We start from the raw sequence: 14,321 nt of genomic DNA, 5'->3' as shown, positions 1-14,321 counted from the left end.
TTTATTTCAGAACAGTAATTCAATAAGAATTACCCTGATGGAAAATGTCCCCATGGAGAACCATCATAGAGTCTACATTTGATGAACATTAGAAGTACAAACTCAAAAAACATACCCTCTGGGATTTTTAGTCAGGATCTTTTGGTATTAAATATTGACTGCCATCAGACCCGCAGATCATGTCCTGCCCTGGTTTCTAAGAGTACCTACAACATTTTTAAACATTAAAGGAAAATAAAGGTAGTTTGATATAATGCCTTCCTTCAGGCAGGTACAATACTTTTATGTTCATTTTTCAAATAAGGTGACTGAAGAGCCACTGAGATTGACTTGCCTAAGTTTTCACACCTGCTGAATAGCAGAAGAAAGTCAAGAAGCCACATATCCTACCTTCTGTTGGATACCAGTGGCTCTAAACTTTTCAGGTTTCAGGACCCCTTTCTGCTTTAAAGTAAAATATTTAGGACCCCAAAGAGCTTTTGTTTATGTGGATTTCATCTACCAATATTCTATTAGAAATTTAAACTGAAATTTACAAAAATACATTATGTATTAGCTAACTTAAGAACAATCAATTACCCATTGCATGACAACGTAACACTTTAATGAAAAATAACTAATTATTTTCTAAAACAAAAAGAGGTAGTGAGAAGAGTGACATTATTACCTATTTTTGCAAATTTCTTTAATGGCTGGCTTTTCCTCAAAATGTCAACTTACCTTTTATAAAAGATAATAAGGAAGTAGAACTTAATCTCCTAAAGAGAGTAGGTTTTTAATCAAGTTCAAATGTAGTTCCTGCTCCTTTCTTCTTTTTTTTTTTTCCATTTTTCTTTTTTTTTCATAGGATGTGTTCATCCCTACTTCCAAAAGCAGCTACAAAGTGCTTGTTCTAATCTTTGGGGATCTGTTGTCTCAGGTCCAGCTATCACATCTGATGATTATTGAGTTTAGTGTCTTTTGGAAAATAGTCCAAAGAAGTCAAGCTGTTCTGGCCCACAGTGCCCATGATAGTGTGCAAGACCCTTGGGGTAAAAACCCAGAAGGCCAGTTTTGATCTCAATTCATGTGTAGGTAAAACACCGAAAATATTTGGACTATCCAGTATGTGTCCTGAACCAACCATCAGGCGAGATCAGATGTTTATGACACCTGGATATAAGCTGTCTTTTCTTTCATTGGCAACAGCCAATCTAAAGGCCTTGTAGACAAAACCACAACAATAGAATACTTTACTTCTTCACATCTTTCAAACTGAAGGAAAGACAAGAGCAGGACATGTATCTATTTTGTTTTGAGTAAGGAAATCATGAGATTTATCAGGCCTCACATGAACTTTTCAAATGCAACATTTAAAGGAATGTATTTTGGCAAAAAAAAAAAAAAGTGATAGTCTTCAATTTGGCCATTGTATTTCTTAAAGTCATAAACTCTCAACATGTAATTTTATAAAAATGACTCACAACTCAATTTCCTTTTTTCCTGCAAGCAGTAGTATTGTGAGATTTCAAAGGGGAAATAGCTTTAAGTACAAAAGTATAGCCTAATTTAATAGACAACAATAGCACACTTAAAAGGAAATATACTACTGTACTAATATCACATACATCACGTATCATAAAAGGTTGACTATTAAATGCATTATTTTTCAGGCCACTTGCAAAAGAGATCATAGACTCGCAATGTTGAAAACTCGCCGCTGCTACCTGGAGAAGAAAAAGGAAGAGGAACTGAAGCAATTTGATGAGAATACTAATTGGCTCCATCGTGTGGAAACTGAAATGGGACTCTTAGGTCAAAATGGTCATATTCCAAAGGTACATATGTGTTTGTATATTCAGATTTATTTTCTAAGAACTGAGTTCCTTAAACCCATTGTCTTTGTTATTGAGTAAATACCTTTCATAAGACAACTTTTGGTCCATCTCCCAGAGATTTGACTCATTTTACTGTTTTTAACTGAATATACTTTCTGCCTCCCTGATTACCTATTAGATTTGCCTTTCTTATACTTTCAGAAGAGTAAAGTTACTTTTAAATGTTTTTCTTAAGTGATTGCATCCTTTTATGAGGAACTCTTAAGTTAGAATGAAGTAATTCTATTTCAGACTGTACTTGAGGTTTCATCATGTAGTAATTTAAGTTTGTTTTAATACTTGATATTTTGTGCAAAAATAGTTTTAAATGTGGTCAGCATTATTTGTATTATAGCTAAAGAAAGCCAGTTTGAAAGCTGTATGCATTTATTTTTATGTACTAAACTGAAGATATTCCACCTAGAATGGCAAAAGTTTATATTTATAAAGAGTAGCGATGGGTAATGATGGTTAATGGCTGAATCAGATCATAATTGTGTTCAGCTACAATGTTACAGATAGTTTTCTCCCTTAACAATAGTAAGCTACAGAAGTATGCAGTTCATTCCTAATAAAGTACCTCCCAAATGTCTTCAGTGTCATCATTATACTTTTCTTTTCATAGTTGTGATAACACTATTCCATCTTTAGTCTTGAGTTCACACTTAGGCCAGAAGAGGAATGAAAGAAAGGGGAGAGAGATATCTGTATTGGGAAAGCAAAAACTTTTCCAGAAATGCCTAACAGACATATCTGAATTGACTAGAATTGTCACGTGGCTATCCCTAGATACAGGGGAATCTGGAAGGGTGAGTGTTTTGCTGGACATATTATCATCCTGAATAAAATTAGAGTTCTCTTAATAAGAAAGAAGGGGAAAATTAATATGGAATAAGCAGCTAGCAAACAAACTGCTACAAAGTAACTAATTTTGATCTCTAAATACCTAATACTTTAAAAGAACAACTTTTTTATACTCTTTTTTTTTAAAGGAAGAGTATCTAAAGTCTTTAATTTGATGATGCTCTTCTGAAAGTCTATATTATGTATCAGCTCTGAAATCTTAAAATTTCTAGAAAAGCATTAAACTGAAAATAAATACAGGTGAAATAGAGTATAAAATATTCAGTACAAATGAATGCAGCTAGTGACTGTTAATATTCAAAGATATCAATTTTTTGTTATAATTTAAAGATATTAACCAATACATCATAACTAGGAAAATCGATATAAATGTCCATCCTTTTAACACTGAAGCTCAGACTGAAGGGAGAGGAGACTAGCAGGAGTAGTGAATGATGACAGTACAAGGTAGTAAAATTGTAGCAGTGAGCAACAGATACCTTGTTTCCTAAGAAGAGGGCCAAGGATAAACAGAGACTGAATAGTTCTTCAGTGTGGAAATTCATTGAGGGCCAACCAACAGTTTAATCGACACTCAGCAGTCCTAGAAGTCTTCACAATATCTTGATGAAAGTATGCCAGCCAGTTAGTTCAGTAGATTGGGAATTAAATGTAGTACAAAGCAGATTAATGAGATTAATGAGATTTTATAACTTAACTTAATTGACAAAGCACTTTAGAATATTAATATTCCCTATAGCAAGAATGTAAATATTGGATAGAGGATAGACACTGGAGTTGAAGTGGTTGGAAATTCCATTATTTGATAGTTGTGTTGAATACTAACTCTAATAGTTGTGTTGAATACTAACTCTAACACTAACCATATAACTTGGGACAAGTTTTTTAACTTCACTGTCTTAACTTCTCATCTTTAAAATATATTTAAGGGATTATGAACTTAAATAAAATGCTGTATGCAAAGGCCTAGCACCACTTAATACATAACGAGTGGTTGATAAATAATAGTTTAATATTCTAAGCCACAACATCATAGACATCAATAACCAAAGAAAGGTGTGCACAAAAGGAACACAGCAGCATTAGCTGTATTATAAAATACATTTGCTATTTTTCCTCCAGAACAGTGTTTCTGACCTTTTTGGGTCATAGATGCCTTTGAGAATCTGATTAAAGAGCTATATATAGATCTTCTCCTAGATGGACGATTGGGGGGGGGGTCACATTCATACAATTTTACTTTTTTTTTTTTTTTTGGTCATTTTTTCCATTAATACAACATTAAGAATATCTGCTCTAGAAGAAAACTAAAGCGCACTTATTTTAAAATGCCATATTCCTCTTAAGATTACGTAATGGACATATTTACATGACTTAAAAGGAATAAGCAAAAAAGACAATGATTAATCAGTAATCTATAATAAGGATTAACTAGGCTTTCAAACGGTAACGTCTGAAATTCCATGCTTGATCTGAGAATCTAAAGCTGTAGAGGCCCATCATAGAATGCAACAGCCTCCATCAAAGTACCTGTCGGGGTCCCCAAGCCACAGTCTGAATATGTTTTCAGAGAAAACAGCTGATATCCTGGCCAAACGAGTGTTTCTCACTCAGTGCGCAAGAGCTGTTTCTCTTAAAAAGGTAGCAGATATTGAATGTTTATAGTAGTTTTTGGTTTGTTTCACTTATATTTGTCATGTTTCACTTATTTGTTAGAGACTATGTATATCTAAAGAAGTCTTATTCTCAAGGTGATCACTGTCAAAATGACATAAAATAACAAGTATTTTGGTTAGTTTTGTTTACTATTACTTACGGCCATGATGTTCTAATAAAATATTTAGCCATTCTAGTGAGCAAAAACTTTCTCATGAAGGGTCTAAAAAATGTTTTTGGCATATGGTAAAATATAACACAAATTTTACCAGTTTTAGGTGTACAGTTCAAGTGGCATTATATTCATAAAAAGAATTAATAGATATACATTTTAAAATGTTATTTTCATCTCTCAATAGCCTTGCTTAATTTACATTATACTTATAATCTAGTACATTTGTGTAATCAACAATCTAAAATATAGCCCAACTCCAACTAGAGGAGTACTTAAGAACTTTTTAATATTAAAAGAAGCAAAAACCTCAATTGTAGATATTTACTAGTTTGCCTTTGTTTTCCCATATTTTTAAATTAAATTTAAATTTTAAATTAAAAAATTAAATTCCCAATTTTTAAAATGGTACAGTATTCTTTTTAGTAATATTATTATTGCTATTTTTTTTTTTTGGCTACTTAATAGCATTTATAAAGTTAATATTGTTCAGGTTATTTTCAATAAATTTAAATTTTTTCACCATGGTCAAATCTAATTTTTCTAATAATCTGTCTTCTATTACTCTTTTAAGCAGGACTTTTCACACCTGAATATGAATCTGGAATTGATTTTTAAATTCTTGTTTTTTAATGCATTTTATTATGAATAATTTGAAAAAATTAAAATTAAAGCTGTTTCCATTCCCATCACCCTAATCCCACTCTCAGTTTTTTTTTCCTGTGGATATTTTCACAGCTGAAACAGTTATCTATGTATAAGCCATTATTTCTTACATAAACAAACTGAGACATAACTTTGTGAAAAGATTTATCCACAGTTATACAACTCTGGACAGAGATCCAGTACTGCGACTTTCAAATTGCTGCCCTTTTTTCTATACCCTCCTGCCTTATCTACCTCTTAACCTCACGAATTTATCCACTTCTCTGTATCTCCCCTGCCACTACCCTAATTCAGACTCCCAGCCCCCATTATTGGACTGGTACATTTGACCTTTATGCTTCCATTCGTATTCTACTGCAATTCATTCTCTCTACTGCAAGCAAAATGAGCTTTCTAAAAGGTAACTCCGATCATATCACTCTTCAGTACTTTCTCCCTAATGTAAACTCTGTTATGATTTCCCAGGTCTGGCATGGCACCTGAAGACCTTTCACATTTTATATATTACCTCTCACTATATTCTTACTTCAGCTATTACTAACCTCCCCGTAGCTCTCATAATAGGCTATGCGCTTCCAATCAGATTCAGTCATTAGTGTATCAAAACAAGAAAAAGATTCAAATTGTAACTTTGTTTTTCAAAGACAACAAACTAGCCAAGAACAATTATTGAGTAAAATAATTATACAGTCAAGGCTTGACTCTTTAAGAGTGGTGCAAGAAGATAAAACAATAAGATTAACAGAGGGAGTAAATAAAGAAGGGTTTTTTTTTTTTTTAAGAGAAAAGGTGGAATATTTGACAAACATGGTCATACTTTTAGGGTCGTTGAATTTTTTGACTGGAAAAGACTAAAGAGATCATCTAGGCAAGCTCTTAAATTTTAGTCAAGTAAACTGATATCCATAAAGACCATATTTTGGGTTCCAGGTAGCATTTGTGTCATAGTTGAGCCATCTCTAAAATCACCTGATTCATAGGCCAATGCTCTAACCGTATCTTCCTGACTCCCTAAAGAGAGTTTGCTCTAAAATACTTGCTGTATTTCTTGAAATATAATTATGAATCACGTGAATAAACAACCCCCAACTTTACTATATCTCAGACACATAGAATTACATTGTTTCCCTGTCATAGTGCCCACCACTGGCTTAGGAAGTATTACAAAAAAGAAAAAGAAAAAAATAACTTTAAGCTTACAGAGAATCAGTGGCCAACTGCAGGTTGGGAAGGAGTATTGAAAACCTAAAATGGATTATGGGAATTATCTGTAAGAAGTTTCTAGGCACAGCTCCCCTGCTTATAGGATTTTTGTCTCAGCCCCTTACAATGTCCAAAATATTTCACTCCGTTTTATTTTATTAACTAAAATTTTTCCAATTTAAGATTCTGAGAATGCTACTGGATTATTACCATTCATACTTTAGTGTATCCACTTAGCTGACGTTTTCCATACTTAAGGTTTAGTAGATTTGAGAAAAGATAAGTAATTTTAGGTGGTAGATTAGAGAACATTTGGGCATATGCACATAAGGGAGCCTACGAAAACTTTTTTACACTTTTGGCCTAGAATGAAGCTTATACCAAGACTGGGTGAAGGTAAGAATTTTTTATATTTTTTTGGGCACACCTCGCGGCATGTGGGATCTTAACTCCCCAACCAGGGATCAAACCTATGCCCCCTGCTGTGGAAGCATGGAGCCCCAACCACTGGGCTGCCAGGGAATTCCCCAAGAGATTTTTTTTGCGGTACGCGGGTCTCTCACTGTTGTGGCCTCTCCTGTTGCGGAGCACAGGCTCTGGACGCGCAGGCTCAGCGGCTGTGGCTCACGGGCCCAGCTGCTCCACGGCATGCGGGATCTTCCCGGACCGGGGCACGAACCCGTGCCCCCTGCATCAGCAGGCGGACTCTCAACCACTGCATCACCAGGGAAGCCCCTCAAGAGATTTTTATTGTATGAAACTTTTATTGTATTGACATAGCCCCTGTCCTGGTGGTATACCTTACATTCTAATATGGAGAATCTACGAACAAATAAATAAATGGAATTGTTACTAATCAATGCTATGGCAGAAACTATCAGGGGTGGAGAATGTCCATCTTTAAATGTGAAGCTTAGGAAAAGCCTCCCTGAAGAAATGACATTTAAGCAAAAATGGGCCATATTCACGTACTTTCAAAGTATTATGAACAAGTTGGATAGACCAAGAAACTGTCACTATAGTAAAATTTGTTCTGAGTTCCTGATGTTCAGTTTCTGAGGAAATTTGAAACTTGTAAGTCATAGACCACCTGTACCAGAACACTTGTTTTTCAAATTGTTCCTAAACATACCACGTCATATTTTTAAGAATTAAAACTATTGACACCAATATAAAATAAGTTTTATTAAAATTGATTTAATTTTAACATTTTTAAATGAATCTGAGGTATAGTGTGTCTTGTTTTCCCCAGGAACTCAATAAAGAACTTCATTGCCACCATTTGCACCTCCAGAACAAAGATTTGAAAGCACAAATTAAACATATGATGGATCTAGCTTGTCTTCAAGAACAGCAACACAGGCAGACGGAGGCGTAAGTACATGGATTTACCTGTTCTAAAAATTTTAATACTATAGACCTAAGGAACCTGAAGCATAGAAGTTTAGTTTTCCATTGCCAGAAAATTTAATTTTATCCAGTACAAGGTACATATTTTTTTTTTAAGTGTCTGCCAGCATCAGAAATCATGCAGAGTTAGAAAACACCGAGAAAGTATAAAGGATGTTGTTCTTCTCCTCTAACTAATTTTTTATAGTGCTTTATAGTTTTGAAAACATTTTTTAATTTATTATTTTTATGTAATATATGTCATGTAATACAAAATTTCAAAGATGCCTCTACAGTGAAAGAGTCTGTCTTCTACCTGTCCTCTAGCCATCCTTGTCCCCTCCTAGAAACTACTACTATTAATACCAACTGAATTTTTAAGTAGACAGTTTCTAAGCATTCGTAATTCCAGAATGATTTTTTGCTATCATTAAAATGAAGTTATTAAAAGTGTATATTTTTTAACATCATGTCCCAAGGTTTACGTGATGCTATAGTAGCTCTTTCACGCTCTCTCTACTAACTCAGTAGTAACACCTTTTAATTTTTGAAATGTAATAGTAAAAAAGTATAACTTGATCTTTTATTTTTATTACCTTGGATATGTCAGTCAACTCCTTAGGTGTCACTTTCATGCTCTGTAAAAATGAGAAATTTATTTCTCTAAGGGCTTTCTGCCAATCTAAAATTCTACTGGAGTTCTTCTAGTGTTCTCAAATAACTGGTAATTAATTTTCCATACTTTTGATTTAAAGGAAATTATATTAGCATAGTTATTTTTTAAAAGAATAAGAAAAAGGGAAGGAAAAACTTTAGGGAAATATTATCCTGTGGATAGAAGCTCACCCCATACTTTCTATATTTATACCTAGAGCATACATTGAACATTCATTTACTTGTACTCACACCACCTGCAAGAGTTAAAGTTATCAAAGAAACATTAATTTATTTTGACCATACTGTATTTGATATACCATACAAATAGATTAATATATTTAAGATACATTTTTGCCTCAAAATGGGCAAAAAGATTTCTAACTTTGAAAATTGGTGAACCAGAGCATTACAGAGGCAATACAATATAGTAGAAAGAGTATGAGTTTTAGAGTTGGTCTTGAATTCTAGTTTATATGAGCACTATAACCTTGCATAAATTATTTTACCTCACTAACCCTTAGTTTTCTTATATGTTAAATTATACTTTCCTTATAACAATTTTAAAAGGATTAAATAACAAAAAATAATGGGTATGATGAACTGTCTTAGCCTGAGCTTGTAGAGTGGAAACAAACAAAAAAAAAAGATTTAGTATATATTCAGAGTGCTGAAAGAAAAAATTTTTCAACCAATAAGACTACCTCGCAAAGATATCATTCAGAATTGAAGAAGAAATAAAAGAGTTTTCCATACAAGCAAGAGCTAAAGGAGTTCATCAATCACTTATAAAGCTAGTATGAAGGTTAAAAGAAGAAAGTAGTAAAAATAACTAACTACAATAATTCCTTAAGGAATACACAAGATAAAAAGATATAAAATATAACGTCAAAAACATAAAATGTGGTGGGGGATGAAAACGTAGACCTTCAGAATGCATTCGAATTTAAGTGGCTACCAGCTTTAAATAGACTGTTATAAATTTGTTGTTATATGTAAGCCTCATGGAAACTTCCAAGCAAAAACCTATAGTAGAGGGCTTCCCTGGTGGCGCAGTGGTTGAGAGTCCGCCTGCCAATGCAGGGGACGCGGGTTCGTGCCCCGGTTCGGGAAGATCCCACATGCCACGGAGTGGCTGGGCCCGTGAGCCATGGCCGCTGAGCCTGCGCGTCCAGAGCCTGTGCTCCGCAACGGGAGAGGCCACAACAGTGAGAGGCCCTCGTACCACAAAAAAACCTAGAGTAGGTGCACAAAAAATAATAAGAAAGGAATTAAGCATGCCACTAAAGACAGTCATCAAACCACAAAGGAAGAGAACAAGAGAAGAAAGGAATGGAGGAACTACCAAACAGCCAAAAAAGAATTAATAAAATGGCAGTAAGTACGTACCTGTTAATAATTACTTTACATGTAAATGTACTAAATGCTCCAGTCGAAAGACAGAGTGGCTGAATGGATATAAAAACAAGCCCCATCTATATGCTGCCTACAAGAGACTCATTTCAGGCATAAAGACAATTCACGGACTGAAAGTTAAGGGATGGAAAAAGGTATCCCGTGCAAATGGAAACCAAAAGAAAGCTGGGATAGCTATACTTATATCAGACAAAATAGGTTTTAAAACAAAGACTGTAATAAGAGACAAAGATCAGCATTACATAATGATAAAGGAGGTCAATCCAACAAGAGGATATAACATTTGTAAATATTTATGCACCTGACATAGGAGAACCTAAATATATAAAGCAAATATTAATAGACATAATGAGAAATAGACAGCAATACAGTAAGAATAAGGGACTTTAATACCCCACTCACATCAATGGATGGGTCATCCAGACAGAAAATCAATAAGGAAACATCTTCCTTAAACAACATGTTACAGTAGACAAACTTTACAGATATATAAAGAACATTCCATACAAAAGCCACTGAATATACATTCTTCTAAACTGCACATGTGACATTCTCCAGGATAGATCATATCTTAGGCCACAAAATAAGTCTTAACAGATCTAAGAAGACTGAAATCATATTAAGCATATTTTCTGACCACAGTGGTATAAAACTAGAAATGATTCCAAAAAGAAAACTGGAAATTTTACAAACAAGTGATTAAACAACATGCTACTGAACAACCAGTTCATCAAAGAAGAAATCAAAAGCAAAATCAAAAAATAGACAAACAGGAAAACAAGAATAAAGCCCAAAGTTAGTAGTAGGAAGGAAATAGCACAGCTTGGAGCAGAAATAAGTGAAATAGAGACTAAAATACAACAAAAAAGATCAATGAAACGAAGAGCTGCTTCTTTGAAAAGATAAAATTGACAAACCTTTATCTAGACTCATGGAGAAAAACAGAGAGAAGGCTCAGATAAATAAAATCAGAAGTAAAAGTGGAGATGTTACAACTGATACTACACAAATACAAAGGATCCTTAGAGACTACTACAATTATATAGCAACAAATTGGACAACCTAGAAATGGGTAAATTGCTAGAAATATACAACCTACCAAGACTGAATCACGAAGAAATAAGAAATCTGAACAGACCAATTACTAGTAAGGAGATTGAATTAGTACTTAAAAACCTTCCTACAAGCAAAAGTTCAGGACCAGATGGCTTTACTGGTTAATTCTATCAAACATTCAAAGAAAAGTTAATACCAATTCTTCTCAAACTCTTTCAATTAAAAAATAGAAGAGGAGGGAACACTTCCAAACTCATTTATAGGCTAGCATTACCCTGACACCAAAGCCAGACAAGGATAGAACAAGAGAAGAAAATTTCAGGCCGATATCCCTGATGAACATAGATGCAAAAATCCTCAACAAAATATTAGCAAACCAAATTGACCAATACAATACTTTAAAAGGATCATACACCACAATCAAGTGGGGTTTATTCCAGAGATGCAAGGATAGTTCAGCATCTGCAAATCAATCAGTGTGATAACAAAATGAAGGATAAGGCATCATGTGATCATCTCAATAGATGCAGGAAAAACATGTGACAAAATTTAATATCCATTTATGATTAAACTTGCAACAGAGTGATTATAGAGGGAACATACTTCAACATAATAAAGACCATATATGACATGCCAACAGCTAATATCATACTCAGTGGTGAAAAGCTGAAAAGCTTTTCCTCTAAGATCAGGAAGAAGACAAAGATGCCCACTCTTGCCACTTTTATTCAACATGTACACACTACTGTATATAAAATAGATAACTAATAAGAACCTACTGTATATCACAGGGAACTCTATTCAATATTCTGTAATGACCTACATGGGAAAAGAATCTAAAAAATAGTGGATATATGTATATGTATAACTCATTCACTTTGCTGAACAGCAGAAACTAACACAACATTTTAAATCAACTATACCCCAATAAAAATTAACTTTAAAAAAAAATAGTATTAGAAGTCCCAGCCACAGCAGTCAGACAAGAAAAAGAAATAAAAGGCATCTAAATTCAAAAGGAAGGAGTAAAACTGTCACTTTTGCCAATGACATGATATTATAAACAGAAAACTCTGAGGACACAACCAAAAAACTATTAGAATAAACAAATTCAGTAAAGTTACAGGATACAAAAGTCAATATACAGAAATCTATTGTGTTTCTATACACTAATAGCAAACTATCAAAAAGGAAATTGAGAAAACAATTCCATTACAATTGCACCAAAAAGAATAAAATACCTAGGAATAAATTTAACCAAGGAGGGGAAAGACCTGTACACTGAAAACTATAAGACATTCATGAAAGAAATTGAAGAAGACACAAATAAATGGAAATATATTCCATGCTTATGGATTGGAAGAATTAGTATTGTTACAATGTCCATACTACCCAAAGCAATCTACAGACTTAGAACAATCCCTATCAATACTCAATGGCATTTTTCACAGAACTAGAACAAACAATTCTAAAATTTGTGTGGAACCACAAAAGACTCCAAATAACCAAAGCATTCTTGAGAAAGACAAAGTGTGAGGGACCACACTCCCAATTTAAAACTATACTACAAAACAATAGTAATCAAAACAGTATAGTACTGGCACAAAAGCAGACACATAGATCAATGGAACAGAATAGAGAGCCCAGAAATAATCCCATGCATATATGATCAATTAATTTACAACAAAGGTGCCAAGAATATACAATAGGGAATGGATAGTCTCTTCAATAAATGGTGCTGGGAAAAGTGCACAGCAACAAGCCAAAGGATATCTTACACCATACACAAAATTGTATCAACTCAAAATAGATTAAAAACTTGTACGTAAGATCTGAAACCATAAAACCCTGAGTAGAAAACATAGGCAGGTAAAAATAACTGTCATATAATACAGCAGTTCCACTTCTGGGTATTTATTCAAAGAAAATGAAAACACTAACACAAAATATAAAGCACACCTGTGTTCATTGCTACAAAAACAAAACCCAAGTTTATAGATACAGAGAACAGATTATACAGGTTGGTGGTGGGGTGTTGGGGGCAGGGATGGGGAATTGGTCAAGGGAGTCACAAAGTACAAACTTCCAGTTATTAAGTAAATCATGGAGATGTAATGTACAGCATGGCAACTATGGTTAATAATACTGTACTGCATATTTGAAAGTTGCCAAGAAAGTAGATCTTAAAAGTTCTCATCAGAAGGAAAAGAATTCTGTGACAGATGTTAACTAGACTTATTGTGATGATCATTTTGCAATATATATCAATATCGAGTCCAAAACTTAAAAATAAATTTATGAATGCATAAATACATACAAACATACATACATGCACACATATATACATAAATAACATATGTCCTGGGTCCCTGAGACCACCTCCATGTTTGATAATTTACTAGGATGACTCACAGAACCCATCGTATAGTTGACTCCATAGTTATGATTTATTCGAGTAAAAGCATACAAAACAAAATCAGCAAAAGGCAAAGGTGAATGGGGCAAAGAACAAAGGAAACCAGTTAGTTGTAAGCTTTCAAGTGTCCTCATCCAGTGGGCCCACACAGTTGTGCTTAAGTTCTCCAGAAAAAAGTTGTAATGACCCATGTGAAATGATGTCTACTTTGGAATCTCGTTAGGCTGACGCTTAGTGTCCTGGATTTTTATTGGGAGCTGGTTGAATAGGCGCCCTGTGCCTAGCAGGGTGAATCAAAATTCTAGACTTTCCAAAAGGAAAGCAGTTGTAAATAACTGTTTTTATTGACTTTCTGATTAATGACTTTTCCCTACAATTGTTACCTACTTGGCTTAAATGGCATACTCCCCACTATCACCAAAAAGAAAAATGTCACAGACTATTTGTACTGCTATCTAAATATTTAAGATTCTTAGATAATAAAGCACTTATTTCCTTAAGTGTTAAAATTAGTGCCTATTCTTTTCCTACTGCCCTATTCCTACTTCAGATGGTTCTATTCTTCTGGATTTTATGAGTCAGCTGGAACACCAGGACTAAGTCATTTCAAGATTATTCATGTTGTTTGATGTCTTCATTGATATAAAAGTTAGGAACCACTTATAACTTTTAGTTCTGGCATTTCTTCAGTGAACACTCTTCATGGAGGTCTAATACATAAAAAGATGCATTTAGTACTGCTCTGATTGACAGCAATAGGCGAGATTTTGAATCAGAGCCAAGAATCCAATGCCCCATCATTTTCCTATACCCACCATACTTTTCCACAATTCTTCCTTCGAATGGCTTTGAAAGCTATTGCTTTAGCTCATGAAGAGCTAACTTCAAGGAAAGTTGACTTTTGTTCATTTTTTATTTTTTAAATCTTATATACCTAAATTGACCTTCATCGTTTGACAGTGTATTAATATTT

At 33.9% G+C, this 14,321-nt stretch overlaps 1 protein-coding gene across 1 annotated transcript in view; it reads left to right on the top strand.

The window, feature by feature from the left end:
* The window catches only part of KIF18A (kinesin family member 18A), a gene marked incomplete at both ends in the record, with an annotated part of 70,050 nt that overhangs the window by 22,915 nt on the left and 32,814 nt on the right, over positions 1–14,321 (top strand). The window contains 2 exons of the mRNA XM_082844135.1: positions 1,653–1,817; positions 7,670–7,791. Coding sequence (XP_082700261.1) covers positions 1,653–1,817; positions 7,670–7,791 — 287 coding nt within the window. The remainder of the gene's footprint in view (positions 1–1,652; positions 1,818–7,669; positions 7,792–14,321) is intronic.

This window comes from Leucopleurus acutus (genome assembly GCF_964270905.1).
Source record: "Leucopleurus acutus genome assembly, chromosome: 8".
Classification (NCBI taxonomy): domain Eukaryota; kingdom Metazoa; phylum Chordata; class Mammalia; order Artiodactyla; family Delphinidae; genus Leucopleurus; species Leucopleurus acutus.
This window is presented reverse-complemented; position numbering and strand designations above follow the sequence as displayed.